Source organism: Eulemur rufifrons, chromosome 3, assembly GCF_041146395.1.
Source record: "Eulemur rufifrons isolate Redbay chromosome 3, OSU_ERuf_1, whole genome shotgun sequence".
Lineage (NCBI taxonomy): Eukaryota > Metazoa > Chordata > Mammalia > Primates > Lemuridae > Eulemur > Eulemur rufifrons.
The window spans coordinates 3,824,975-3,851,822 of NC_090985.1; the positions used below are offsets into that span (position 1 = coordinate 3,824,975).

The 26,848-nt window shown below is 53.0% G+C and overlaps 1 protein-coding gene across 3 annotated transcripts in view; it reads left to right on the forward strand.

Annotated features, from left to right (window-relative positions):
• Positions 1–23,015, forward strand: part of AP3B2 (adaptor related protein complex 3 subunit beta 2) — a 33,435-nt gene extending 10,420 nt beyond the window's left edge. For 2 of the 3 annotated variants that reach the window (XM_069465658.1, XM_069465659.1), the window contains 22 exons: positions 3,978–4,138; positions 4,385–4,451; positions 4,546–4,728; positions 4,797–5,080; positions 5,309–5,363; positions 5,733–5,804; positions 7,371–7,433; positions 7,782–7,914; positions 8,198–8,307; positions 8,968–9,144; positions 15,359–15,545; positions 16,922–17,040; positions 17,473–17,581; positions 17,913–18,036; positions 18,397–18,580; positions 18,745–18,805; positions 19,134–19,240; positions 19,412–19,640; positions 20,051–20,135; positions 20,362–20,459; positions 22,331–22,469; positions 22,597–23,015. In XM_069465658.1, coding sequence (XP_069321759.1) covers positions 3,978–4,138; positions 4,385–4,451; positions 4,546–4,728; positions 4,797–5,080; positions 5,309–5,363; positions 5,733–5,804; positions 7,371–7,433; positions 7,782–7,914; positions 8,198–8,307; positions 8,968–9,144; positions 15,359–15,545; positions 16,922–17,040; positions 17,473–17,581; positions 17,913–18,036; positions 18,397–18,580; positions 18,745–18,805; positions 19,134–19,240; positions 19,412–19,640; positions 20,051–20,135; positions 20,362–20,459; positions 22,331–22,469; positions 22,597–22,747 — 2,898 coding nt within the window. In that variant the 3' untranslated portion in view covers positions 22,748–23,015. Of the gene's footprint in view, positions 1–3,977; positions 4,139–4,384; positions 4,452–4,545; positions 4,729–4,796; positions 5,081–5,308; positions 5,364–5,732; positions 5,805–7,370; positions 7,434–7,781; positions 7,915–8,197; positions 8,308–8,967; positions 9,145–15,358; positions 15,546–16,921; positions 17,041–17,144; positions 17,202–17,472; positions 17,582–17,912; positions 18,037–18,396; positions 18,581–18,744; positions 18,806–19,133; positions 19,241–19,411; positions 19,641–20,050; positions 20,136–20,361; positions 20,460–22,330; positions 22,470–22,596 lie in introns of all 3 variants that reach the window. The other variant, XM_069465657.1, reaches the window with a different exon arrangement.
• The last annotated feature ends 3,833 nt before the right edge of the window (positions 23,016–26,848 follow it).

Consider the following 26,848-nt stretch of genomic DNA (forward strand, 5'->3'; position numbering starts at 1 on the left):
TAAGTCAAAACCATGGGATCCATCTCAGGCAACTAATCTTTGGTTTGAATCAGGGTTAAATCATTTTATAAAAACTATTATGGAATTGCTGCACAGATTTTTACATTTACCTATAGTTTCTACAATCTGCTCCTTTTCCCCTTTTAGAAAACCAGAGCTCATGTAGTCCAAGTCAAGGCAGTGATTTCTCTAGAAGAGTGGTCAGCAAACTTTCTGTAAAGTACCAAATAGTATTTTAGGTTCTGTAGGCCATGCAGTCTCAACTATGCAACTACTCAATTTTGCCCTTGTGTGCAAAAGCAGCCATAAACAAAGTGGGCATGGCTGTGTTCCAGTAAAGCTATAAAAAATAGGCAGCAGGCCAGGCACAGTGGCTCATGCCTGTAATCCTAGCGCTTTGGGAGGCCAAGGCAGGAGGATTGCTTGAAGCCAGGACTTCAAGACAAACCTGGGCAACATAGCAAGACCCTGTCTCTACAAAAAAACGAAAAAAAAAAAAAAAAAAAACCTAGCTGAGTGTGATGGCACACACCTGTAGCTACAGCTACTCAAGAGGCTGAGCCAGAAGGATCACCTGAGCCCCGGAGTTTGAGGTATATGCTCTGTTACTGCGTACTATACTCCAGCCTGGGTGACAAAGCAAGACCCTGTCTTAAAAAAAAAAAAAAAAAAAAAAGGGCAGCACACAGATTTGGCCTGAGGGCTGCAGTGTGCCAACTTTCACCCTAGACCATCTCTGACTCCAGTGATATTATACAGACTCCACCCCCTCCTAAAGCAACTTGCTGCATCTTAAGACAACTACAACTATTAATATCTGTTTTTTTTTTAACAATTACATTGTGTTGAAACTCCATAGCTATATTTTTTTTTAAAGTTTATTTCAGATTTACAAAAGGCATAAAGAATAATATAATGAACATTTATAAATCTAGCATAAGAAAAGAAACATTTATCAAATAGCCAAAGCTTATGTATCTTCCCCTGTTTATCATTCATATGTATTTATTCTTTCACTACTTATTTACATATTCCTAAACAATATAAAATATTGTTTTGTAAGTGGTATCATACTATATATGTGTTCCTCTACAACTTATTTTCTTTTTTGTTGTTGTTACTGGTTTTTGGCCTCTTCTGCACATTAGGACCAGTCATTTCAATCCAGTCTTCTCCGTTGTTTTTATCAGCCCAGAGTGAGGCCATGTTTACTTTGTTAGCAGACCACTAGTGGGGTCAATCTGGTTGAAGCAGATAATCCAGGTCTACTTATATCCTGTCTTTGTGCAACTGATCCCTTGAATCCCCTATGAAACCCTACTGTATTTCATGTTATTGGTTTAACATAGGGTCCAAGCCAGGGTGATTCTGAATCTTAATTTGGTCCCCCCTGACTTTATGTCTTCTTCCAAGATACTGATAAGCTGTTCAGACCAGGGCAACAGACTTCGAGTCCTGAGGCATAGCATGTTTCCAGGTTGACACTGATGTGTTAATAAGCCTTCTCCAAGTGCAACATTTTACCAAGGTGTGGATCCACCTAACTGTACAGGCAGCTGGCATTTTCCCATTTTGTTAGGAAGGATCTTATTCAATAGCAAATAAAATAAAATAAAATAACACCTTTCATGTGCAAAGAGCTGTGAGTGGTAAGGAGATAAAATAAACATGAATTCTGCCCTTAAGATGCAAGCATATTAGGTGAAACTAAAGGCCTACCTCAAAAATGGCAATGCAGGAAATGCTATCAGACTCCCACAAACACCTTGCTGAAATCAAGATACATAGTATTAATATCTACCATCCTAATCACCCTATCAAAAAGGAAAACAGATTTTTTTTTTTTTGGTAACTTCATGAGAATCTATAACCATTTCCAAATAAAACATTAACAACAAAAAAGGGAAAACAGGTTTTAGCAGTTGATGTGACAAGATTTGTCTCTAAGAAAATACAGACTTCCCTTTAAAGAGCTTCTAACCCATATGTTTAAAAACCAATTCCAGAATTTTGCCAGGGATTCCCATCAATCTTACCTGTAATTGTGTGGATCTTCTGTTTCTCCGTTTTAGAAAATCAGAGTAACATCTGTCCTTCTTTAGTGTTCTAGCTCCCCTCCCATTGTCCATCATTCTCCAGAATTAATAGTCTTATTATTTAAGAAATACATTTCATAAGGCTATGGATAGTTGATTCTTCTTATTCCTCTAATGGATCTGAGCAATGTAGATTGAAAAACTTCTGGAAAAGATCCACCGTTCTAGATGTCATTAAGAACATTTGTGGTCAGCCATGGTGGCTCACACCTGTAATCCTACCACTTTGGGAGGCAGAGGTGGAAGGATTGCTTGAGGCCAGGAAGGAGTTCAAGACCAGCCTGAGCAAGACCGAGACCCTGTATCTACAAAAATAGGAAAATTAGCCAGGTGTGGTGGTGCACGGCTGTAGTTCCAGCCATTCAGGAGGCTGAGGCAGGAGGATTACTTGAGCCAAGGAGTTTGAGGTTGCAGTGAGCTGTGATGACACGACTACACTCTAGTCTGGGTGAAAGAACGAGATCCTGTCTCAAAAAAAAAAAAAAAAAAAAAATTGTGATTTGTGAGAGGAGGTCAAAATATCAACATTAACAGGAATTTGAAGAAGTTGATTTCAACCTTCAAGGATGACTTTGAAGGGTTCAAGACTTCAGTGGAGGAAGTAACTGCAGCTGTGGTGGAAACAGCAAGAGAACTGGAATTAGAAGACGAGCCTGAAGATGTGACTGAATTGCTGCAATCCCTTGATAAAACTTGAACAGATGAGGAGTTGCTTCTTAAGGATGAGCAAAGAAAGTGGTTTCTTGAGATGGAATCTACTCCTGGTGAAGATGCTGTGAACATTGTTGAAATAATAACAAAGGGTTTGTAATATCTCATAAACTTAGTTGTTAAAGCAGTGACAAGATTTGAAGATTGATACCAGTTTTGAAAGAAGTTCTGCTGTGGGTAAAATGCTGTTGAAGAGCATTGCATGCTACAGAGAAATCTTTTGTGAAAGGAAGAGTCAATTAATGTGGCCAACTTCATTGTTGTCTTAATTTAAGGAAGTGTCACAGCCACCCCAACTTTCAGCAACGACCACCCTGATCACTCAGCAACTGTTAACATAGAGGCCAAAACCCTCCACCAGGAAAAAGATTGTGACTCACTGAAGGCTCAGATGATAGTTATTGTTCTTTAGCAATATTCTTAAATTAAGGAATGTTCATTGTTTTTTAGATAATGCTATTACATGCAAAAGACTACAGTATATTGTAAAGATAACTTTTATGTGTACTGGAAAACCAAGAAGTTTGTGTGACTCGCTTAGTTAGATACTTGCTTTCTTGTGGTGGTCTGGAACCAAACCTGCAATATCTCCAAAGTATGCCTGTAATTTATAGCTGCTGCTGCTAGTGGGAAGACAGTCCTAAGCCTCATGGTCACAATACATTGCGTCTAATGTTTATAAGGTCTGTATAGGATGTAATAGGCGTTAAGAGGAGGGGCACTTACTCTGTTAAACACTGTTGAAGAAGAGCAGCTTTTGAGCGATTGCTGGGAGAGAGGAATGCAAGGATGAACTCTTTGGAATGGAGAACATTTTGCATCTGGTGGACTGTCACCTCAGGCATAAACACAGAGACACCCTCCCCCTACTCCTAAAGAACAGGAGGTATTGCAGGTGTTTCAGGACCTTTAGGTGTTCTGAATGTTTTTCACTCTTTGTGAAAGTGAAGCTGCCCATTGCAACACCTATTCAGGTGTCAGATTTCTGCAGCCAGAGCCAAGAGTCAATGTCCCCCCAGGTAGCCAGCACTGTCACATCATCCAGGCTCAGGTCAGGAGGCGGGAAGCAAGAGCTGGTGGTAGCTGGGGACAGTGACTTCCAAAGTTGTGGCCTCCCCCATCAGGGCACCTGGTGTCCTCTCATGGCTCTGCCTCCACCTCTGCTCCTAGGACCCCAACCAGCTGATTCGTGCCAGTGCCCTCCGCGTCCTCTCTAGCATCCGTGTGCCCATCATAGTGCCCATCATGATGCTAGCCATCAAGGAAGCCGCCTCGGACATGTCACCCTATGTGCGGAAAACAGCTGCCCATGCCATCCCTAAACTCTACAGGTATGCCCCAAGCCCTCTGGGGGCTGGTTTCTAAGCCCCCAACGCGCCCCTGGCTTCTCTCAAGTCTCAGGCTGCTCCTCAGGGGGTTTAAGACAGTTTGGGGAACTGACAGGTGGAGGACAACGGAGGTGGGGCTCACACCTCTTTATGAGTAAGGCTGGGGTGCAGGAGGTGAGCATGGCTTGGGTTGGGCAGACACTGGGAAGGCTGGCGGGGGTCAACTTCCCCTTCCCAATTCCCCCTCAGTTTGGACTCTGACCAGAAGGACCAGCTGATAGAAGTCATTGAGAAGCTTCTGGCGGACAAGACCACGGTGCGTGTATATGGGCACACCGGGATGGGTGGTGACGGACAGTGGCTCTTCTGTCCTTCACGGTCACCCTCTCTTGGCTTTGTCCGTTCCCCAGCTGGTGGCGGGCAGTGTGGTGATGGCCTTCGAGGAGGTTTGCCCAGAGCGCATCGACCTGATACACAAAAACTACCGGAAACTGTGCAACCTGCTCATCGACGTGGAGGAGTGGGGCCAGGTGGTCATCATCAGCATGCTCACGCGCTACGCCCGCACGCAGTTCCTGAGCCCCACCCAGAACGTAAGTGGGCCCAGTCCCGGGGAGGAGCGGCCCCGGGGCGGCGCCCACGGCCCGTCTGTCTCCTGCAGGAATCCCTGCTGGAGGAGAACCCGGAGAAAGCCTTCTACGGCTCGGAGGAGGACGAGGCCAAGGGTGCGGGGTCGGAGGACGCGGCGGCCTCGACCCTGCCTGCCCGGAAGCCCTACGTCATGGATCCGGACCACCGGCTGCTGCTGCGCAACACGAAGCCGCTGCTGCAGAGCCGCAGCGCCGCCGTGGTCATGGCGGTGGCGCAGCTCTACTTCCACCTGGCGCCCAAGGCGGAGGTGGGCGTCATCGCCAAGGCGCTCGTGCGCCTGCTGCGCAGCCACAGGTGGGCGCAGCCCTGGACCCGCCCCCTGGCCGCCCGGGTCCCGCCCCCTGCCTTGCGCCCCCGCCCCCACGGGCCGCCCGGGTCCCTGCCCCACCACCCTCCTCCACCGTAAGCCTACCCGCCTCCCTCGGGTCCTCTCCTCCCAACCGTCTGGTCCATCTCTTCCCCTCACCCTTTGCCCCTGCCCCAACCGAGGGGCCAGGGACTTCTGCCCGGTCTTCTCCGCAGTGAGGTGCAGTATGTCGTGCTGCAGAACGTGGCCACCATGTCCATCAAGCGCCGGGTGAGCATGCGACCGCGCCTGCCCTCGCAGCCCCGGGCCGGCCGGCTCTAGCGGGCTCTGGGGCGCTGTTGGGGCGGTTCCCGGGCAGAGGAAAGGCGAGATGAACAAATCCCTGGCTGTGCAGAGCATGGGAAGGGGAGACTCCAAATACAGGCGGCGAGCAGGGCCTGGACCCTGAAGGGCCGCTGAGGGGGTGCCCAGTGAATAAAGAGCCGGCCAGCTCTGCGATGGGGAGGGAAGACTTGAGTGGAGGACGGTGGTGAGGTGGGGAAGGATCCTGGGCCCTGGGCCGGCAGCAGAGGGTGGCTGTGGGGAAGAGGCAGGCCTGGGGCTGCAGTGGAGCTGCCTGGCGCTGCCCCTCTCGTGCAGGGTATGTTTGAGCCCTACCTGAAGAGCTTCTACATCAGGTCCACCGACCCCACCCAGATCAAGATCCTGAAGGTGAGTGGTGGGCGGAAGTGCATGCGGCGCTCCCACACCTCCCTACCGTGCACACCCACTCAAACAACTCCCAGAGGCCCCCTTGCTGCCTATTTCTGAGCCCATGGCTGCCCCAGCTGGAGCTGTGTGTTCAGGGAGCCCAGCCAATGAGAGTGGGGAGCAGGTAACTGCCCTTTGCCTGGTACCTGGTATACACCTGCCACTCTTCACATGTGAAGTAACTTGACTTTCATAATAACTCCAGGAAGTGTACATCATCTCCATTTTATGAAAATGCAGACTCAGGAGAGCGAGGTCACACAACTCTGCTGACTCCAAGGTTCATGCTTTTCCCACTGCAGCTTTCTTTCTCCCACCCACGGTGTTAGGGCTCCCTCACACCTGCCCCTTCAGGCTTTCCTGCAAACACACGCAGACAGGAAGACTGGCAGGAGCCCATGCTTCCACTCCGCTCCTGCGCTGCTCCCTCTTTGTTGAGTGATTCCTTCAGCAACAGTTAATCCTCCCAACCCTTCTGAACATCCACTCTGTATCCGCCATGTTGCTGCACCTAAACCAGCGATCCCCAACCTTTTTGGCACCAGGGACTGGTTTCATGGAAGACAGTTTTTCCACGGCCCATTGGGGTGGGGCTGGGGGGTTGCGGAGCTCAGTTGGTGATGCACGGCCCATTTCCTAACAGGCCATGTACTGGTACCAGGCCATGGCCCGGGGGTTGGGGACTGCAGATGTGGAGGTACAAGATGGAGCAAACTCATCAGGGACCTGTTCTTGTGGAGCTTACAGTCTGGTTAGGCGGAGCAGGAGACATTAAGCAACTAATCACAAGATAAACATAAAAATCTGTTTATAAAATGTGGTAAGAAAGAAGCCAGACTGGTGGCTCGTCGTGCCTTTAATCCCAGCTACTTGGGAGGCTGAGGTGGGAGAATCACTTGAGATCAGCCTGAGTAACACAGTGAGACCTTGTCTCTAAAAAATTTTAAAAATTTAAAAATTAAACAAAATATGGTAAGAAAGAGTGCAGAGCACTATAAGGGCATAAAATAGGGAGATCTCATGTATTCTGGTGTCAGGGAAGTTTGCCTTGATGATATGAGGCCTGAGCTGAGGCCTGAGAACTGAGCATGAATTATGCAGGGATGGAGAAGAGAACCGCTCCACACGCTCCACACACAGGACACGGGAAGGGGCGTGGCACTGGGCCTAAAGGGCTGGAGGGTAAGTGGTAGGAGAGCAGAGGCACACCGTGGGCAGACTATTCAGGAACTTACCATAATAAAGATGTAGATCTCTAGCCTACAATCAATAGGTAGCTTTAAGTTTTCAAGGGGTCTGACATGATCATACTCTAAGCACACTCTGTAGGGGATCCATTTAAGAGGCAAACCGGTCCTCTTGAATTTCAGACAAGTTTCATGACCCGTCAGTTCTGTCATTAGTCCAAGGATGATGCAGGGCTGTCCTGAGGATTGTTTCCTGGTCTGTGAAGTGTGCTTGGAATGAAAGCGTAGAAAGCCCACTGACCACCCTGCCTGTTTTCTGCCTCTCCACCCGTCCCTGCAGCTGGAGGTGCTGACCAACCTGGCCAATGAGACCAACATTCCTACTGTCCTGCGGGAATTCCAGGTGCAAGCCGGTGGGGGGGCTGCTCCCAGCTGGATGGGCCCCCGAGAGGGGCCCTTCAGATCCCTGTTCTCAGTGAGAATTGCCCTGGTGGGTCAAACCTCCTCATAGGAGCCCAAAGCTGGAGAAACCGTTATCTCAGTTTCCCTTCCAATGCCTTCTGCTGGCTTTGGGCTCTGAGGAATCACTGGGTGTGGTGTGGAAGTATCATTCCCTCTCCCAAGATTTAGTCTCTGGCCTGATGAGTCATAAAATGAGGGCTCACAGCCTTCCTAAAGGTCACCCTCAAGCCTGCAGAGTCACCAAAGGGTCACTACCTGCTAAGGATTACTCTGTTGTGTTGTCTCACAGACCTACATTCGAAGCATGGACAAGGACTTTGTGGCAGCCACGATCCAGGCTATTGGACGCTGTGCAACTAACATCGGCCGAGTCCGTGACACCTGCCTCAACGGCCTGGTGCAGCTGCTATCCAACCGCGATGGTCAGTGTTTGGCTGTCTGAGTGTCTGACCTTGATGATCAGAGGTGCCTGCAGGTCTGACTCTGCTGGCCAGTGGGTATCCACCTGTCTGCCTAGGCACGTGTGTCCATTGGTCTGTCTGCCTTGATTGGTGTCCAGGTGTTCCTACACCTCTGAGGGCTGCTAGAGAAGTGCAGGGGGTTGAGGAAGAGATCCCAGGGCCTGGGGGCATTGCAGATGTGTCCACCACCTGGGTTTGGCCATCTGACTGTCCTGGGGTCCACACGCTCATTTTCGTTCCATAGAGCTTGTGGTCGCAGAGTCAGTGGTCGTCATTAAGAAGCTGCTGCAGATGCAGCCGGCACAACATGGAGAGATCATCAAACACTTGGCAAAGCTCACAGACAACATCCAGGTGAGGGAGTAGCCACGTGTTTCTCTCCTCACCCCAGTGTCATCCTCCCCATGATTTTAAGAGGCTATAATCAAATACTCTAGCCTTATCAAAATCAACTACCAAACCTTCCACATTGGCTCAGAAACATCTTCAGATAGGAGGAGGAGAGATACTGGACCGTGTTACCCTAACCTTGTTGCCTAAGATTTGCCCTCCCTTTGGGGAACCCTTGCTGAGCTCCGTGGCCTTTACCGCCACTCTTGTTTTCTCTCTGAAGCTCAGGCCAAGGATGGCTGACTGACAAATCCTGTGTTTTTTTCTGTTGCACTGCCCAGTTGAAACATCCAAAGCAGGCGTTCCTAAAGATTTCAGGAAGAGTAACATGGCAATGAAGTAGGGAGGGTACAATGAATCCAGAAAATCAGTCTTTTAAACCATGACTGACTTTGGGGCCTGAAGGCTCTGCCCATGCTAATGAGCTCTAGGGAAGAGGAGAGATGCTGTCCAGGAAATGCCCACCTTTTAACCTCTCTCCCACCGGCCCCCACTCCCATGTCCAGAGAACCCATAATAGCACAGGCCAGCATAGGTGGGAGCAGTGGCATTTCCCTGGCAGTCCATGTCCCTACCCACGTTCCCACATTTACCCCAGTCCTAACTCCTCTCCCACACTGGCAGGTGCCCATGGCCCGAGCCAGCATCCTGTGGCTCATTGGGGAATACTGTGAGCATGTCCCCAGGATTGCACCTGATGTCCTGAGAAAAATGGCCAAGTCATTCACAGCAGAAGAGGATATTGTCAAGCTGCAGATCATCAACCTAGCAGCCAAGCTCTACCTGACCAACTCCAAGCAGGTAAAGATTGGCTGGGGGCGGTGGCTCGTACCTGTAATGTACTTTGGGAGGCCAAGGTGGGAGGATCACTTGAGGCCAGGAGCTCAAGACCAGCCTGAGCAACATAGCAAGACCCTGTCTCTACAAAAAAATAAAACTAAAATAGAAAAATTAGCTGGACATATTGGCGCATGCCTGTAATCCTAGCTGGTGGGAGGCTGAGGCAGAAGGATCACTGGAGCCCAGGAGTTGGAGGTTGCAGTGAGCTGTGATGATGCCACTGTACTCCAGCCCAGGCAACAGAACAAGACCCTGTCTCAAAAACAAACAAAAAACAGGTCAAGATTGAGAGATGCCCTCCCCCAAGATACTCTGGTCCCCAGAAACTGCCTAGGCAGCATTCTTTTGGCCCTCCCTAGGCAGGTCCACCACCAGCTCCTCTTGCATAAAAAGGAAATCAGGGCAGGTGTCTAGTCTGCCCAGGTAACCAATGCTACCCAGTGTCCACAGCTATTCTGGGGACTCAAGGGCCTGGTTAGGCTGGTAGTCACTGTTGAAATGGCTCTCCTATGAGGCTGTGACCTCCAGTCTGCTAGTAGCGGAGCCCCTATCTGCCACCCTTGGAACACTGGAGCTGTGAGGAGGCACATCTGGTTGGGGCTAAGGGAGTGCCTGTCACTGTGGGACAGCACGCATCCCGGGACACGTGGTCTGTGCCGCCTCTGAAAGCTTGGCGATGCTCGGCCAGTGTGTGCCAGCGATAAGGGGGCGAGTCTCTGCTCGGGCTTGGGTGGTACTGATGGCCATTGTCATTCCGAAGGTGAAAGGTTACCGGAGGTGCCGTAGCCAAGGATGAGGTGCATCTAAGCAGGAATATCAGGGTGTTAAGAACCTCTTGGGTATCTGCATCCCCCAAGGTTGTTCCAAGAGATTCTCCTAAGAATAAAGTACAATGTACAGAGCTTTTCGAGGTGTTGGGGACATTAACACCACGGCAGTTGCCACACTCATTGTCCACTGAGTTAAGTAGAACAAGGATTGTCAAACTACTGCCCATGGGCCAAATCTAGCCTGCTGCCAGTTTTCATTAATACAGTTTAAAGTTTTATTGGAACACGGCCACATTCATTCATTTACATGTCATCTGTGGCTGCTTTTGTGCTATGACAGCACAGATGACTAATTGCAACAGACTGTATGGCCTGCAAAGCCTAAGATAGTTATTCCCTGGCCCTTTATGGAAAGAGTTTACCAACCCTTGAAGCAAAACATCTGGGTGAGTGGCTGGGCTCTGCGGCAGACCTATACCCTGGAGAGTGGAACATCCTTGCCAGCCCTAAAGGTGGCCTCTTTGCCATCCCATGGGAGACTCTGGATGGTGGCACTTGTGCTTCCTCAGTGACTCCTTTGATCCATGGTGACTAGAGTGAGCTCCAGAGCCTCGTGCTGGGGTAGGCACGGTCACCAAGTGCTGGAACCCTTAGCAGGAGTCAGAAAGGACAGCAGCTCCACATGGAGGCAACCAGGTGCTGAGCCTTTGGGTCTCAGTGTTGTGGGGAAGCAGACCAGAGAGAAGGAAGTTACAAGGGAGCTCCGTGGGGAGGCATTCAGTCATTGAACAAATAATTGTGTGCTTCCTTTGTTCAGATGGGAGGAAGGAGCTGTGGGAGAAATGTTTGCAAGGTGAAGCAGCATGGCAGGGGGAGTCACCCAGGTAGGCTCCTGACATGCCCAGGACCGAGCCAGGGTTCTGAGCCCCAGGATGGCAAAGTTGGCACGTTTTCATAAGCCTGCACCTGTCCACGCGCGGTTCCCCAGGTTGTTGCTGTTAGCTGCACGTGCATTTGCTCGTTTATTTGGCCCACATTCCCTGAGTGCCTGCTATTTACCTGGCTCTGGACTGTGTCCTGGGGATGTGGCTAAGAATGAGACATGTTATTGGCCTCCAAATGCTCATAGTCAAGTAGGAGAAACAGGACAAAAATAAACATTTCAAGCACAGATCAGTAAGAGCTGTAGCCAGGTTTAGCGTAGACAACTGTAGCTATATATAGCTGAAGCCCCCTCCAAGGCAGGGCACAAGGGGTCCCAGTCCCCAGCAGGGCATCCAGCATAGGCTGGTCAGGCACATGGACACTGTGCCACCAGGCCACCCTTCACCTGAAGGTGTGTCTTTGCAGACACAGGCCCCTTAAAATGGTTCTTTGGTTTAATAAAGAGAACTTTTGTCCCCCCTTTTTTTCTCCCTTCTTTCTTCCCAGCCTCTCCTGGGACTTGTGGAGAGAGGAGATTCTTGCTGTACTAGAAGGGAGGTGGTTCCAATGCACACATGACCATCCTTGCAAAACGGCAGTGATGCTCCCCTCCTGTGACTTGGGTTGTAGTCTGGGCCTACTGAAAGGCCCCAGCAGTCCCAGTCATTCCTCGCAACTTCCTATCCCACTGCACACCAGATCCTGGCCTACGCTGAGGCCAAGGAGATGACCAAGATGAGGCCCCTGCCCTGCTATTGATCAGCAGATGATCAGATTCTAGACCAGAGGCCACAAAGGCTCAGTAGATGCAGTGACGGCAGGCTTGAGGGGGTGGTGGTAGTGAAGGTGGTGGTTACGGTCACTTGAACATGTAGCACCTGGGGCAATGGCCTGGAATGCTTCTGGTGGGTGAGTTTGCTATTACGTGCCAGGTGAGATGTGTGTGGGAGGGTCTTCCCGGAGCACAGTGGGAGCTACAACCATCCCATCTGACTTCCTCTACAATGAATAGAAGATTCTGATCAATTCTACAGAATTAAGAAAGAAAAATACTTAACGTTTTTTTTATATTCTAAAGATAATGCATGTTCCTCATAGAACATTTTGAAAATCCAGAAAAATACTAATTAAAAGTTTAAGCCATCCATAAGTATACCACTTAGAAGAGACCACCATTAATCTACTTCCTTAGCTTTTTTAGAAAACAACTTTTTGGTGCCTATATCTAGTTATCCAGAAGTTGTACATTTGTGTATTGTCCAATATTTTAATATTTTCATTTGTTTTCTTCCAATGCTGTCATGTTAAGAAAGTTTTTTCCCATTCACATATTAGTTAAAATTTTCACTTAGAATTTCCTCCAGATTTTTTTTTCTATGTTCACATTTTTTAATCCACTGTATTAGTTTTGTACTGCTGCGTAATAAATCACCATCAACTTAGTGGATTGAAACAGCACTTGTTTATTTTCTCACAGTTTCTACAGGTCAGAAGTCCAGGTGTGGGTTAGTTGGGTCCCGTGCGAAGCTGCGATTGAGGTGTCGGCCACGGCTGGGTTTTCATCTGGAGGCTCTGCTAGGGAAGGGTTCACTTCCAGCTCACATGATGCAGGATCTAGTTGCTTGCAGTTGTAGGACTGAGGCCTTGGCTTCTTACTGGCTGTCAGCTGGGGACTGCCCTCAGCTTCTAGAGGCCACCTTTAGCTCCTTGTCATGTGGGCCTCCTGGCATGGCCACGTATTTCTTCAAAGCCACAAGGGAGAAGGCCTCGAGAGCCAGTCTACTAGCAAGATGGAGACTTGCATAGTGAAACATACTCTTATGAGACATTAAGATTATGTTACACCCCATTACCTTTGCCATGTCCTATTGGTTAGAAGCAAGTCTCGGGTCATGCCACTAGCCAAGGGGAGGGGATTGCACAAAGGCATAAATACCAGGAAGCAGGGACTGGCAGGGAAGACCTTAGGGTCTGTCTGCCACATCCATCTAGAGCTTATTTGTGTGTAGTGTGTGAGGTGAGCATTATTTTATTTATTTTTTCTGAATAGCCAGTTTTCTAAGCATGATTTAACAGGTGGTTGCAAGGTAGCAGGTGTGTTGGCAGAGGTTATGGAAAGGGAGGAGTCAGTGTTCCCCACTTGGGCAGCTGGAGCGCATTGGTCAGTGGGAGCCTTGTTCTGTTCTTGGTGTGCTGAAGCGTGTGTCATAGGCCTTCTTGAGCAGCCTGTCATTCCTGCACGTGCTGGCTAGGTGGGCAGGGGTCCTTTCCATGGGGAACGGTCATGAATTGTTACAGGCAAATCCTGCAGTGTTGCGGTGGTGAACCAGTGCTGCCTTTTTTTGGCTGTGGACACGCAGTCCAGGCTGTGGACAGATGGATCCAGATCCTGAGCAGTTCTTTCTAGAACTAGGCAAGGACTTTAGCAGGAGGGGGGAGTCTGTGATCAGGCAGCTGGGAAGTCTGTGGAGGACACTGTCCAAGCCAAAGTGGGGATAGAGCACCTTGATAATGGACCACGCTGATAAGGGCATCCACCAGCCTCGCTGGTCAGATGGTGTCTGGCCAAGGGAGGGGCAGGTTGGTGATGTCCACTGCGACAGCATCATCTTACTTCCATATTTTTATTTTTTTATTTTTTATTTATTTATTTTTTTTGAGACAGAGTCTCACTCTGTTGCCCAGGCTAGAGTGAGTGCCGTGGCGTCAGCCTAGCTCACAGCAACCTCAAACTCCTGGGCTTAAGCGATCCTACTGCCTCAGCCTCCCGAGTAGCTGGGACTACAGGCATGAACCACCATGCCCGGCTAATTTTTTCTATATATATTTTTAGCTGTCCATATAATTTCTTTCTATTTTTAGTAGAGATGGGGTCTTGCTCTTGCTCAGGCTGGTCTTGAACTCCTGAGCTCAAACGATCCGCCCACCTCGGCCTCCCAGAGTGCTAGGATTACAGGCGTGAGCCACTGCGCCCGGCCTTATTTCCATATTTTTTAATCCATTCTATTAGGGGAGCATGGGTGGGAGTGCTTATCAGTGACTAGAACAGCACTGCAGGTGCTGCTGTGCTGGAAGAGACCGAGCTGAATGTGAGGCCACCAGAGTCCTTGGGGGCCATGTTGTAGGTAGGAGGGTGGAGCCACAGTGGCTCTCTAGAGTGGTGTGGGGCAATTCTGCCACAGCAGCTGCTGTGACTCTGGATCAGCGTCGGGGGGCTCTGCCCCTCCTAGACATCTGCCTGATGTCCCTGCCGGAAGGGCATGACAGTATGTCACCGTAAACCTCAGGAAGACCGGAGTCGGTTCTGGGCTCCCTCCTGTTGATTCTGCTGCCCCTGGGCCCCCTGGCTGTTGACTACTTGGTGGTTTTGATCTTGGTCACAAGAGATGGAGACAGGGAGGCCTGGGTCAGGGCAGCCTCCTTACGTCAGCAGAAGGCAGCGAAGGGAAGGAGACGGGGTGCGGCTGCAGTGGGTGCAGGCTGGGTACAGCCCCGATGGGCTCCTCCACCAGGAGAAGTGACTTGATGACTCTGATTCTCCTCCGTAAGGTGGGGGCAGTGACGCCGACCTCTCTGAAGGGTTGGGGAGGTTAAATAAGATGGCATGGGGCACCTAGCTGGGTGCCTAGTGCCAGAGGCCACTCGGTAAATGAGGGCTGCTGCCCCTGTTGTGTTGGTGGGGAACCTGCGGCCTCAGGGCCACATGTGGCCCTCTAGATCCCCACGTGTGGCCCCTCGACTGAATCCAAAGTCTATGGAACAAATCCCTTTTGTTCTGTAGTCAAAAAGCCACACTCAAGGATCCAGAAGGCCACATGTGCAGAAGGCTGCAGGTTCCCCACCCCTGGAAGATCAAGGGAGAAAATGGAGATTTTAGGCCCTTGGATGCAGCTGCTTTGACTGCAGACTGTGAACCCCATGTGACTTCGGCAAACCCACGGGCAGCTGTAGTTTGCTCTGATCTCATTAGAACCTACTAGGGAAGGCCTGGAGGCTTTGAGACCCCTGGGCTGCTCAGAAACTGCCATGTGGGTCGATAGGGCATGAGGGCAGCCCCTGCCAAAGGGACCCCTGTTTATCCACTCCCCCACTGTTTTTGATGTCTTAGCCTGGAAACTGTGAGGTCTGGCAGAACGTTCCAGACCTCCACTCACCCTGCCACCCCAGAGTGAAGAGGTTGGCCGGGTGTGGGGTGGTGGGACCACAAACCTGAGGAAGCTTGGAGTCTAGAGCCAAGAGGCAGGAAGATCCAAAGGGGCAGCTGTCAAAGCTGGGGTCAAGGGTCAGGGCCAGAGAGACGGGAGGAAACGGGAGCCCAGAGCTGTGGCAGGGCGGGCAAGGGACGCTGGGTGGAGGTGGCCAGTCATGAGGGGTAGAGGAGGAGCTCTGCTCCGAGGTGTCGGCTTGAAGATCGTCTGGTTCAGAGCCTCCTGGGTCCCACCCTCTGTCAGTTGCTGACCCACCTCTTCTCGTTCCCCTAGACCAAGCTGCTGACCCAGTATGTGCTGAGTCTGGCCAAGTACGACCAGAACTACGATATCCGTGACCGAGCGCGCTTCACCCGGCAGCTCATTGTCCCTTCGGAGCAGGGCGGGGCCCTCAGCCGCCATGCCAAGAAGCTCTTCCTGGCACCTAAACCAGCCCCAGTCTTGGAGTCATCCTTCAAAGGTGGGAACTGAAACCAAGGGTAACCTCCCGCGGGGAAGGCCAGGAATTGGCCAGGGTCCCCAGCCCCAGCCTCCTCTGGGCCGAGCCTCAGCCAGGCACCAGGCTCTGTGGGCAGGACCCCTGGGATGCCAGTCCTGCCGCTGGCTCACCCCTTTCGCCCTCCTGCAGCACCGAGGCTTACTCGCTCCTCCACCCACCCACAACCACTGCCCATCTCTCACCCAAGCGTCCGCCTTCCTGCCCTTCCTCATGCTCCCCCTTCGTCTCCCTCCCTGAGCAGGCACCGGCTTGGGGGTCTACATCGAGATTTTAAATGCCAAGGGCCCAGGAAGGCAGAACGTGCAACAGCACAGAAAGGAAGGGCATGTACTTAATAAAGGTCCTGAGAAAGCCATTGCAGCACTCTGCGAGCTGAGTCACTAGAGGTCAGCCCAAACCCCAGGCCTCCAGCCTTGCCTCCAGTCACGGGCTTGGTCCTTAGGCCCCTCTCCCATGACAAGGGCTCTGAGAGGGGCCTGGGACCAGAGGGCCCTCCAGCTGGCTCTCTGGACCCCAGGCCCCACACAGGAGAGGAGCCTCCCCCACGAAGCTCAGTCCTCTTGGTGTCTTTCTGTTCCTCTTCTCTTCCCTGGGTCTCAGGAACAGGGAGATTCTGAGGAGCAGGGGCAGTTTGGAAAACCTACAAGGAAGAAGGGCAATGGTCCCTTTCTCCCTCACTGCCCATGCCTGGCCTCTGACCCTGACCCTGACCCTGACTCTGTTCATACCCCCATGTGACTGCTCACCTCCCCACGGAGCCTGACTAGACACGTCTCGACCTCTGACCTGACTCTGTTCACACTCCATGTGACTGCTCACCTCCCCACGGAGCCTGACCAGACACGCCTCGACCTCTGACCCTGACTCTGTTCACACTCCATGTGACTGCTCACCTCCCCATGGAGCCTGACCAGACACGCCTGGCCGGCCTCTTACAGCTGCATCCTCGTCCGCCCGGCCTCCCTCCCAGGCCTGGCTGTGCAGTAGCACACTGCCCCACCACCCTGGAGGAGAAGCCACACTCACACTTTTGCCTCCCCACAGGAGACCCGAGCAGACAGGCTGGCAGCACCTCTGGGCCCAGAGTCTCCTGCCCACCTCTGCAGGCCACCTCCCTGCCCCAGTCCCTGCTCTGGACGGGCTGGACAGCCTTTTATTCCAGCATGTGGGCCCGCAGGTGCAGTCAGCATGGAAGAGCCATTAGGGGACACACCATCCTCCTCCCCTACCCAGCTAGGGCGTCCTGGCCAGAATCGCCACCCTGCCCCACCCAGGAAACAACTCCCAGGGCATTTCCTCACTGCTCCTACTGGCCTGACTTCTAAACCTGTCCCCAGACCGGGACCACTTCCAGCTGGGCTCGCTGTCCCACTTGCTCAATGCCAAGGCCACAGGCTACCAGGAGCTCCCGGACTGGCCAGAGGAAGCCCCAGACCCATCCGTGCGCAACGTGGAGGTCAGTAGCGGGGGAGGGTGGAACTGTGTGTGTGCAGCAGGGGACAGACAGCAAGGAGCCCTGGCAGTGCTGGCCCAGCCCCCTGACACGCTCCCCACACACAGGAAGAAGATCTCTCCCTTATTGAGACCCACGTGGGCCTGCTGGGCGAACACACTGAGGTCTCCCCTCCGTGTGCCGTGCTCTCTCCCCTCCCCCGTGTGCTGTGCGCCTGGGCCTTCCCTCTGCTGTCCCCTCCTTGGTTTGGCAGTGCCCCTCTGTGAGCAGTGTCCCCTCCCCTCCATGGGCGGGACCCCTTCCCCCCTCCCCCATTACTCCCTTCTGGGGACAGGACCAGGTAGGGTCCCAGAAGAGGTGGGGCAAAGGGTAAGAAAGGCCTGTGCTTTCCTTCCCCACCGCCAACCATGACAACACGACGCCACCCCTCCCCAGGTACCCGAGTGGACCAAGTGCTCAAGTCGGGAGAAGAGGAAGGAGAAGGAAAAACCCTTCTACTCAGACTCTGAGGGGGAGTCAGGCCCCACGGAGTCAGCAGACAGTGGTGAGGACATGGGCAGGGTGTGGCCCTCTGCGCTCTGCCCACGTGTGCTCCTGTGTGACAGGGGGTGTGCACGTGCACGGTTGTGTGTCTGAGGGGTGTGCACCTGCTCGTCAGGTGCTGTACGTGTTTGTGCACCTGAGGGATTGCGTGTCCCAGGTGCGTGAGTGCTTGTGCAGGTCTCTGTCCACGGAGCCGTCTGCGTCCCGGTCAGGTCCAGTTAGCGTCTGGGGCCGGGAGGGGTCAGAGGGGTTTGAGGCTTCAGTGCTGAGCCTGGAGCTGGGACCCCAGGGCGCCTGCACGTGACGGGGGGCCTGACGCGGTTCCTCCACAGACCCCGAGTCTGACAGTGAGTCGGACAGTAAGAGCAGCAGCGACAGCGGCTCTGGGGAGTCCAGCAGTGAGTCTGACAATGAAGATGAGGATGAGGATGAGGAGAAAGGGGGAGGCAGCGAGAGGTAAGAGGGGAGCGAGCCAGATGGCTGGTGGGGCGTCAGGTCTCCTGTGGAAAAGAAAGGCCAACGCTCAGCCTTCGCCAGTCTCCTCAGAGCCCCTGAGCTCGTCCGGAGCGGGTGGGCCCACGCGCTCTGGCCAGCTCACGCGACGGTGGCTCTGAGCCTCGTGGGGGAGGCGTGGAGAAGCAGTCGGGGGTCTGGAGCCTGAGGGGCGCCCGCCGGCTTAAAGCGCTCACCGGGGCCCAGCCGTAGGAGCCCAGGTGCCCCACCTCCACCCCACTTTTCAGGGCTCCCCCTGCATCTGTGAGCCAAGGAGGGAGTGCCCAGGCCAGGCCTGAGCCCTGTGTGCCCACTTTCCTCCAGCGAACAGAGTGAGGAGGAAGGTGAAAAGAGGAAGACGAAGAAGAGGAAGAAGGTGCCAGAGGGACAAGGAGAAGGCTCGTCCTCAGATGAGGGCAGCGATTCCAGCAGTAGCTCGTCAGAGTCCGAGATGACGTCGGAGTCCGAGGACGAGCAGGTGGAGCCTGCCTCCTGGAGGGGGAAAACAGTGAGAGCCTTGGGGCAGACGGGAGTGTGCTCATGGGCCAGGGCCCTCCCTGCCCTCGCTGCCGTCTCCTACCGTCCAGAACAGTCCCCATGGTATCTCTACCCACCCCAGAACAGGCCAGGGTGCTTGCCTTCCTCACGCCACGTCCCTTCTTTCTCTTGCAGCCTCCCAGCAGCAAAAGTGCCCCTGCAGCCAAGGAGATCTCCCTGCTTGATCTAGAGGACTGTGAGTTTGGGTGGTAGAAGTCTCCAGGGGAAGGAGGCCTGGGGAGTGTGACTTAGGTCCACGCAGCTCTGGAACAGGTTCTTTTAGGTCTTGGGTGGGGTGGGGTGCAGAGAGCAGACAGAACACATCTCCAGGCCTGAGAGGGCAGCAGGCCACCTCCCCAGGTCTGGGGGCTGGGGTCTAGCGGGTATTTCTCTGAGAGCTGAGTGTCTCGCTGTCCGTGGTGCTGAACTGTTTGCTTCTTGAGCCCAGGGCTCCGTGTTCAACCCGAGCCAACTGCACTTTGCCTCTCCCTCATCATCATCATCGTCCTTTTCTACTCCCACAGTCACCCCTCCCAGTGTCCAGCCTATGTCTCCCCCTACGGTTGTGTCTAGCAGTCTAGCTGCTGACCTGGAAGGCCTGACGCTCACAGACTCCTCTCTGGTGCCCTCGGTGAGTAGGATGGGGGAGGGACACGCCTCTGTGCTGCAGCCTATGGTGTACATTTGTGCGTGGGGGTGTGATGGAGAGGAGAGCTTTGAGTCCCCATTCTGGATGGCTGCAGGTGGGGACCAGGCTGGGACAGGCTCTCTTTTACTCATTTCTGTATCCCCCCAACTCTAGCTGCTGAGTCCAGTGTCGAGTGTTGGGCGGCAGGAGCTGCTGCACCGTGTAGCGGGCGAGGGGCTGGCTGTGGACTATGCCTTCAGCCGCCAGCCTTTCTCTGGGGACCCCCACATGGTGTCTGTGCACATCTACTTCTCCAACAACTCTGATACCCCCATCAAGGGCCTGCACATGGGCACCCCCAAACTGCCTGCTGGCATCAGCATCCAGGAATTTCCCGAAATCGGTGCGGAAGGGCCTTGGATGGGAGTGGAGGAGGAGGCCCCTGGGGAGATACCCTGCTGTGCCAGGCCAGGGGCCGGCCATGGGGACATAGAGATGGCATCTAACATCCATGCCCTGGTGGATAAGATAGACTGGCAAACGCACGAGTCCATACCAGGGCAGGAGGTGTTTGTGGCAGAAGACTTGGGCCTTGGTTGTTTCAGGACTGACTTAAATGGGGGTGAGGGCGGGTGGGGCAAAGAGTGCTTAGATTTCAGGAAACCAGGAACAGTTTCCAGGGGCCCAGAAAGCCGGGTCCATAGAGGGCTGGGCAGCTCTGATAGTGGAGGGGAGAGTGGTGCTAGGCTGGGTTCCAGACCTGTCAGGTGATGGCTCCCCTCCTCCCTGTTCCCCTGCCTCACACCACGTCAGAGTCCCTGGCACCTGGAGAAGCTGCCACTGCTGTAATGGGCATTAATTTCTGTGACTCAACCCAGGCAGCCAACTTCCAGCTGTGGTACGTGTCGAGCTCGTGGTTGGGTGGGAGGGTGGGCTGGAGAGGGGCAGGGTCAAATGAGCCAGAGCTGCAGGTGGTGTCAGTGGGCATATGTCACGGTCAGGTGGGTCTGGAAGCCATCCCAGGCCCTCAGGTCTGACCTCACTCTCCTGCTGCCTCTCGACAAGGCAGGAGGTGATGGGAGAGGTGCTGGCCTTACTTCCTCTCCGTCTCTCTCCCCTCCCAGCACCCAGAACCGACAGTTCTACGTCTCCATTCAGCCGCCGGTGGGGGAGCTGATGGCCCCCGTGTTCATGAGTGAGAATGAGTTCAAGAAGGAGCAGGGTGGGTGCTCCTGGGAAGAGGCAGTGGGGACTCGGGGAGAGGGAGGTGTATAAGCTGACTTCACACAGGGGCTCAAAAGTGAATTAAAAAAAAAAAAGCTGATTTTAGAATTTCTGGATTAGATGGCAGGGAGAATGATGGTGCCCTTCATCTAGCCCAGGGGTTGGTGAACTTTTTCTGTAATGGGCCAAAAAGTAAATGTTTTAGGCTTTGAGGATCATGGGGTATCTGTTGCAGTTACTTCTTCTCTGCTGTTTTAACACAAAATCAGCCATAGACAATATGTAAATGAGTTAGTGTGGCTGTGTTCCAATGACATTTTATTTATAGATCCTGAAACTGAAATTTCATATAACTTCCATGTGTCACGAAATATTAATCTTCTTTTGATTTTTTCCCAACACTTTAAAAATATAAAAAACATCATGGGCCATAGAGGTGGTGGGCTGGCTTTGGCCTGTAGTCTGTAATTTGTAAAATCCCCGATTTAGAAGAAAGATGATCCTTCCTCCCTTAGTTAGTTTTGGATAAGCTGATTTTGAAATGCATTTGGGAAGTTCAGGAAGAGATATTTATTAATAGTATGCAATTGAAAATGTGGGTCTGTGCTCCGGAACCACTTTGAGGCTGGAGTCAGGAGCATAGAGGTGGTGATGGAAACTGTGAGTATGAGTGAGATGACCCTGGAGGAGGGGGGGATATTAGTAAGGTGGGGCCAGGCACAGAACCTCGGGGAAAACCTGTGTTTTACACAAGAACCAGGAGGAGAGAGAAGAGAAGGAGCAGAGGGAGAGGTGCGAGGAGAACCAGAAGAGGTGACAAGGCGGAAGGTGCCTCAGGGAGGTCTGCAGGCCACGATGACCAAAGACCTTCAGAGTCAGCGTGCAGGAGGCGGCTGCCAACCTTAGGGCGAGCGGGTCCTTGCTAAAGGAGGGACAGAGGCCAGTCGCAGTGGGTTGGGGGAGACCAAGGCTTGAGGAAATGGAGTCTTCCTAGGAGGACTTTGGCCATGAATGGGGAGGGAGAGGCCATAGATGTGATGAAGGATCTCACTTCCAGAAGTGATTTTTTGGAAACAGGGAGACTTCAACATGGACAGATTGAAAGGACAAGGGCAAGAAAATGTTATTAGTCGGGAATGAAGGGGATGGCAGACACAGGAGAGGGACGTCCATTCTCTAAAGGAGAGTGGGGAAGCAGCAGAGGGAGGAGAGAGGCTGAAGAGGAGGCTGCTAGTGTGCAGGGGACAGAGGGAGGGGCTCACTCGGGCCCAGAGGCTGTGCGTGGAGAGGAGAGGTCAGCCTGGAGAGCGAGGGGCCCCGGGCATGCTGTTGGGGCCTGGGGGCTTCAGGAGCTCTGTCTTGTCTGGAGCTGCTGCTGCAGCGGCGCAGCTGGGAGTCTCTGTGCACGCTGCATGCGCCTGCTGGACTCTGGCCGGGAGTCTGGCGGCCACCTGTGATCTCTTAGCGAGAGCTCAATCTCCATGGCTGGGAGGGAATTGAACGGGGGTTTGAGGGCCACCCAGGAAAGACCAAAAGGCATGAGGTCCAGGGAGGGGAACCCTCTTAAGAACTGACTGGCCACCAGGTCCACGGGCCCAGATGTCTGACAGGCGTAAGTGCCAAATCAGTCTTCGGTCAACATGGATGAAGCCCTGGGCGTGGGGATAGGGAGGCTGACAAAGGCTTCCTGAGGGAAGGCCAAGTCCAAGAGGGAAATATCCCCTCCCAAGACTGATGAGGGAGATTCTGACCTGCCCTTAGCGTGAGGCCTGCCCAGCCTGGGAAAGCTCGAGGAACGTTTGTAAGCAGACCAGCTGCCGGCCTCCACACCCACCACGCCTGTGCCCTCATCATGACCTCTGCCCCCAGGAAAGCTGATGGGCATGAACGAGATCACAGAGAAGCTCACACTTCCAGACACCTGTCGGAGTGACCACATCGTGGTACAGAAAGTGACAGCCACTGCCAACCTGGGCCGTGTCCCTTGTGGGACATCCAATGAGTACAGGTACTAGACCACCAGTAGAGAAGAGATGGGCTCTTGGGGGGGCCTGTTTTGAAGGAAGGGCCCCACACCCTTCCAAATCCAGTACGCTTAGCAGCTCTCCCCACCTCTTCTTCTGTTCTCACCTCAGGTTTGCAGGGAGGACGCTGACCAGCGGGAGTCTGGTCCTGCTGACCCTGGATGCCCGGCCGGCTGGAGCTGCCCAGCTGACCGTCAACAGTGAGAAAATGGTGATTGGCACCATGCTGGTGAAGGATGTGACACAGGCTCTGACCCAGTGACTCCCAAGTGCTGTGACCTCTTTGGCCCCCATCCCTGCCTCCCCCATGACATCTGGGCTATCAGTCCCTCTCACTTATCTTCTCTCTCTCTCATCAGCTTGCTCATGCCAGATAGCATCCAGGGGTCCTCTCTCCCTCTGGTCATTGCCAGGCCCCTCCCCATGAGTTCCTTAGTGACCTGTGCAGAGGGAGATGGCAGCTGCTCCCTTCAGACCTCCCAGCTTTCTGTAGCTATTCACGTAGCAAAGCCTCAATAAAATGCCTTCTCCCCAGAGGCTGGCTCACCTCGCCTTCTGCTAAGGGGGAGACTGCTAAGGGTGGCTGTGTTTGGCCCTGTCCTTGTTGGGGAGGCTATGATTGACTCTCAGGAGCAACTCTGGCTGGATCCCCAAGGTTACCGTCTCTAGGTGAGGGTGCTTAGGAGGCCGTAGGCATCTCCAGGGAAGAGACATCTGAACAGGGATGGGTAGGCCAAATAGGAAGAACCCCTTGGTCCTCTTCATAAGCCTCTGCAAAAGCAAGTCCTTTTCAGTGGCTGGCAGGCCCTCTGGTCCCCTCATGGGCCCTTGGGAAGGAATGACTCCTAATATGGGAAATTCCTGAAAAAGGTGTTCAGTTCAAAATATGTTAACTACATCTGAATATGGGGTGTGGAGGCCCCAACCTGGCTGGTAGGATGACCCACCTGGCCACCTTAGAGGGGGGAAAAGGGAAGATGTGCAATAGTGCTGCTCAAACTACCTTGTGTCAAGTCACCCGGGCATCCGGTTAACATGCGGATTCTGAGCAGTAGGTCTGGGCGGGGTCTGGGATTCTGCATTTCTAACAAGGTTCCAGCAGCTGCTGCTGCTGCTCCGCAGACACACTTGCATAGTGAGGATTAGAGCCTGCACCCTGAGATGAACCTGGTGGGTGCAGCGAGGGTCAGCGCCCTCCCTGACACCTGTCCTGGTTAGAAAAGAGGCTGAGTGGTCACTGGTTCCAAAAGGTATAAAAGGCATTCCCTTAGCATGTGTTCTGCCAAAAAACAAACAAACAAACAAAAAAAACCCTCTATGATCAAATAAATTTAGGAATCTTGAATTTAAGTGAAGTAAGTTCATTTCCCACAGGCCTTCTCAGAGCGTTTACTGTGCTAATGTGCATTTCCACCGCCTCTCCCTCTCGAGGGGCTGGAGCTTGCAGTTCCCCAGACTTGGTTTGGTTTGGTCAGTCACACAACACGCTGACTGACCGGGTTGCAAAGGCACAATCCAGTGACAGTTTGAGATGCGGTGCCTGAGCCTCTGCTCCTCCACGACCAGGACTTTAGTTCCTTGGCCTTACGTGCCCACAGCCCTGCCACTTCTGCACCCCCCCCCCCCCCCCCGCAAGTCTGTTCATGGGTAAGACAGTGAAGCAGGTGTGGCCCTCCTCTCAAGGAGGGAGAACAAAGGCAGTGGCAGGGGACAGCCCCGCCTCTGCTCTGGGGATTTGCCAGGCACTGTGGCACCAGAGGGCAGCTGGAGCTGACGATCCCCAAAGTCTCCCTGGAATCACTGTTGTGTCACTGCAGGTTCCGAGATGGAACTGATCCTCTAGTCGAGATCCACTCGAACAGTGGACTCATTCTCACTTTTGCCTCCGAATCAGCACTGCCCACAGCACTGAGAGAGGGTGGGGCCACTTCCTAAGAAATTTGAACAATGACCATCAGAGAATTCTTTACCCGCCTTTATTCTACATCAAAGCCCCCCCCCCGCCCCCGCATGGGTTCTGTAGGTAGGAACCAGAGTGCGTAAGGCAAGTCCCTTAATATTCCTCAAGTGGTTCACAGCCGGGGTTCCCAGAACCTCTTGGAAAGGGCACCGGGTTCTCCAGCCTGGAGAGAGAGCACAGAGAGCCGGAGACTTTGGCCGCGGCTCTGTGTTGACGTCTCTGGCACGGGTCCCAGGCTTTGGGATTAGCAATAACAGCTCTTCATAAGGAAATGGTTCCAGTGCTTGCAGCAGGGGAGAGGCAGGAAGCCGGAGAGCACGATGGGGGGTGGGGTATGACTGTGGCTGGGCAGGAGGAGGAGCCCAGGGGGGAGGGGTGCATTGCTGGGGTGGCATCTCCCACCCAGGCAGGGGTTGCAAGAAAAGCTTCATCTTTCTCAGCTGCACCCCTTTTAATGAAAGGATTTGTTCTGTAAAATTTGGATTCAGTCAAATGTCCCACTTAAGGACCTAGAAGGCCACATGTGGCCCTAAGGCAGCAGGTTCTCCACCCCTGGTGCCTGCCCCAGTTCTCAGCCCAGCCCAGCTCATCTCTTCCAAGACTCTAGGTCCACAGCCATACCCCCCACAGCCCTGTCACATCAGCGTCCCTGAGTGAGTCTCCAGGGATAAGAAAGGGGCCTGCCTAGCACACACAGGTGAAAGCAAGTCAGACACGCACGGGCTGAGGTATCCTTACTTCCTCCCCCAGCATTGTTTTCCCAGCCCATATGATATCCTATATTTTGTTACTGGCCTAGGTCTTTGCCACTGTGGTGACGCCATGTCTCCAGGGCCTTCAGGGGCCTGGTCACAGGCTGCCTGGATCTCAGCTGGGAGGGAAATGCCTCCCTTGAGCAGCATTGATGGGGCAGCCTGGGAAGCACTCTTAGGAACCTGCTGGTGCACAGGAAGGGTTGTGGAAGGGGGTTGGAACTGAATAGAAGCAGAGGGACTGGCACAGAGGCAGAAGGTGCCCTGGGCAAGGATGGGGTAGAGCATCAGTGGGGTCCCAGGAGGTCTGAGTGTGGTCTGAGCCTGACCACAGGCCTCAGCAAGTCAGAGGACAATGAGCTCGGCTGGGAACTGGAATTCAGTCCAGGGTGGCTTCAAAGCAGTGCCCTGGTAAGTAAGAGAAATGGCTTCAGTTTCTGGCCAGGCTACTGCCCCTGGCTAGTTGCAATGGTTGGATGGGCTTGTGACCCAGGGGAACAGATCCATTTAGAGGTGCTGAGGAAGCCACTGCAAGGACGCCATATTGGGGCATTAGCTGTGCCCATGCTTGAACCCCCATCCATCCAGCCCCTACGGCAACCCCTCGTGCCAGTTCAGCACATTCTGCTGGGCATCTTGAGGGCCACCTCCCCGCAGTGAAGCCTCCAGATCAAGGAGATGGGTTTTGAGTATGATATAGCTCAGTGGCTGGATTTTCCCTGTCCTGGCTAGAAAAGGAAAGGGAAAACAAAATCCTGAGGGCCCACCAGAGGGCCTGGCCCTGGGTCTTCCTTCTGTCACTACCTGGTCAGTTTTGTCTCTTGTGGTCAAGAGAAGGATGGTGAGCTGGTGCCTGGGAGTATGAAACCCAGCATGGGATATAGAGAACAAGAGTCAAAAGGAGGGTACATTCAAGGAAAAGAAGCTGGGTGTACCTTCTTGGATCTTCCTAATGAGTCGTTTGACCCCATTGTCTCCCCCACCCATGCCTCATCCCACTGACCTATTAGAAGGGACACACTGCTGATCCTGACCACTAGGAGCCCCCGCTATTGCCCATTACTTATCACCCCATTACTGCAGAAGGTGCTGTGGAGTCCCGGAGGCCTCGCTTCCCAACCGTACCTGGAGGACAGAGGTTGGCAACAGCTCAGAAAGAACGCTTCCCCTCTTTCCAGGCCCTGAATACATTATGCCCCTGTCTTTGGGACCATTTTAAGTATTTATAATTATGAATTTATTTGCTAAGTTCTCGGTTAATTTAAAAAAACAAATTTATGAACTTACACATTTACATAATTTATAAATTTCTGAATATTTAAGTATAATGCTCCTATTAAAAATTATACAACTCATAAGTGTACAACTTAAATTTTCGTATAATGAATAACCCATGTAAACAACATCAGATCAAGAAGCAGCGTGACAGCACATCTTCCTCTTGCCTCCTCCTAGTTCGGGACAGCGTTTTATTTTGCTCAGAGATCACAGAGCCCTGAAATATTGAGCCCTGTTGAACTGTTGTTCAACATCAGACTCCAAATGGCAGTGGGATCCCACAAAGCCGGCATGACTTGTGTCTGACAACGCCAACATGGTGGCAGAAGCTTCTCTCTGGGGCTACTAGAAATGTGTTACCAGTGACCCCCAC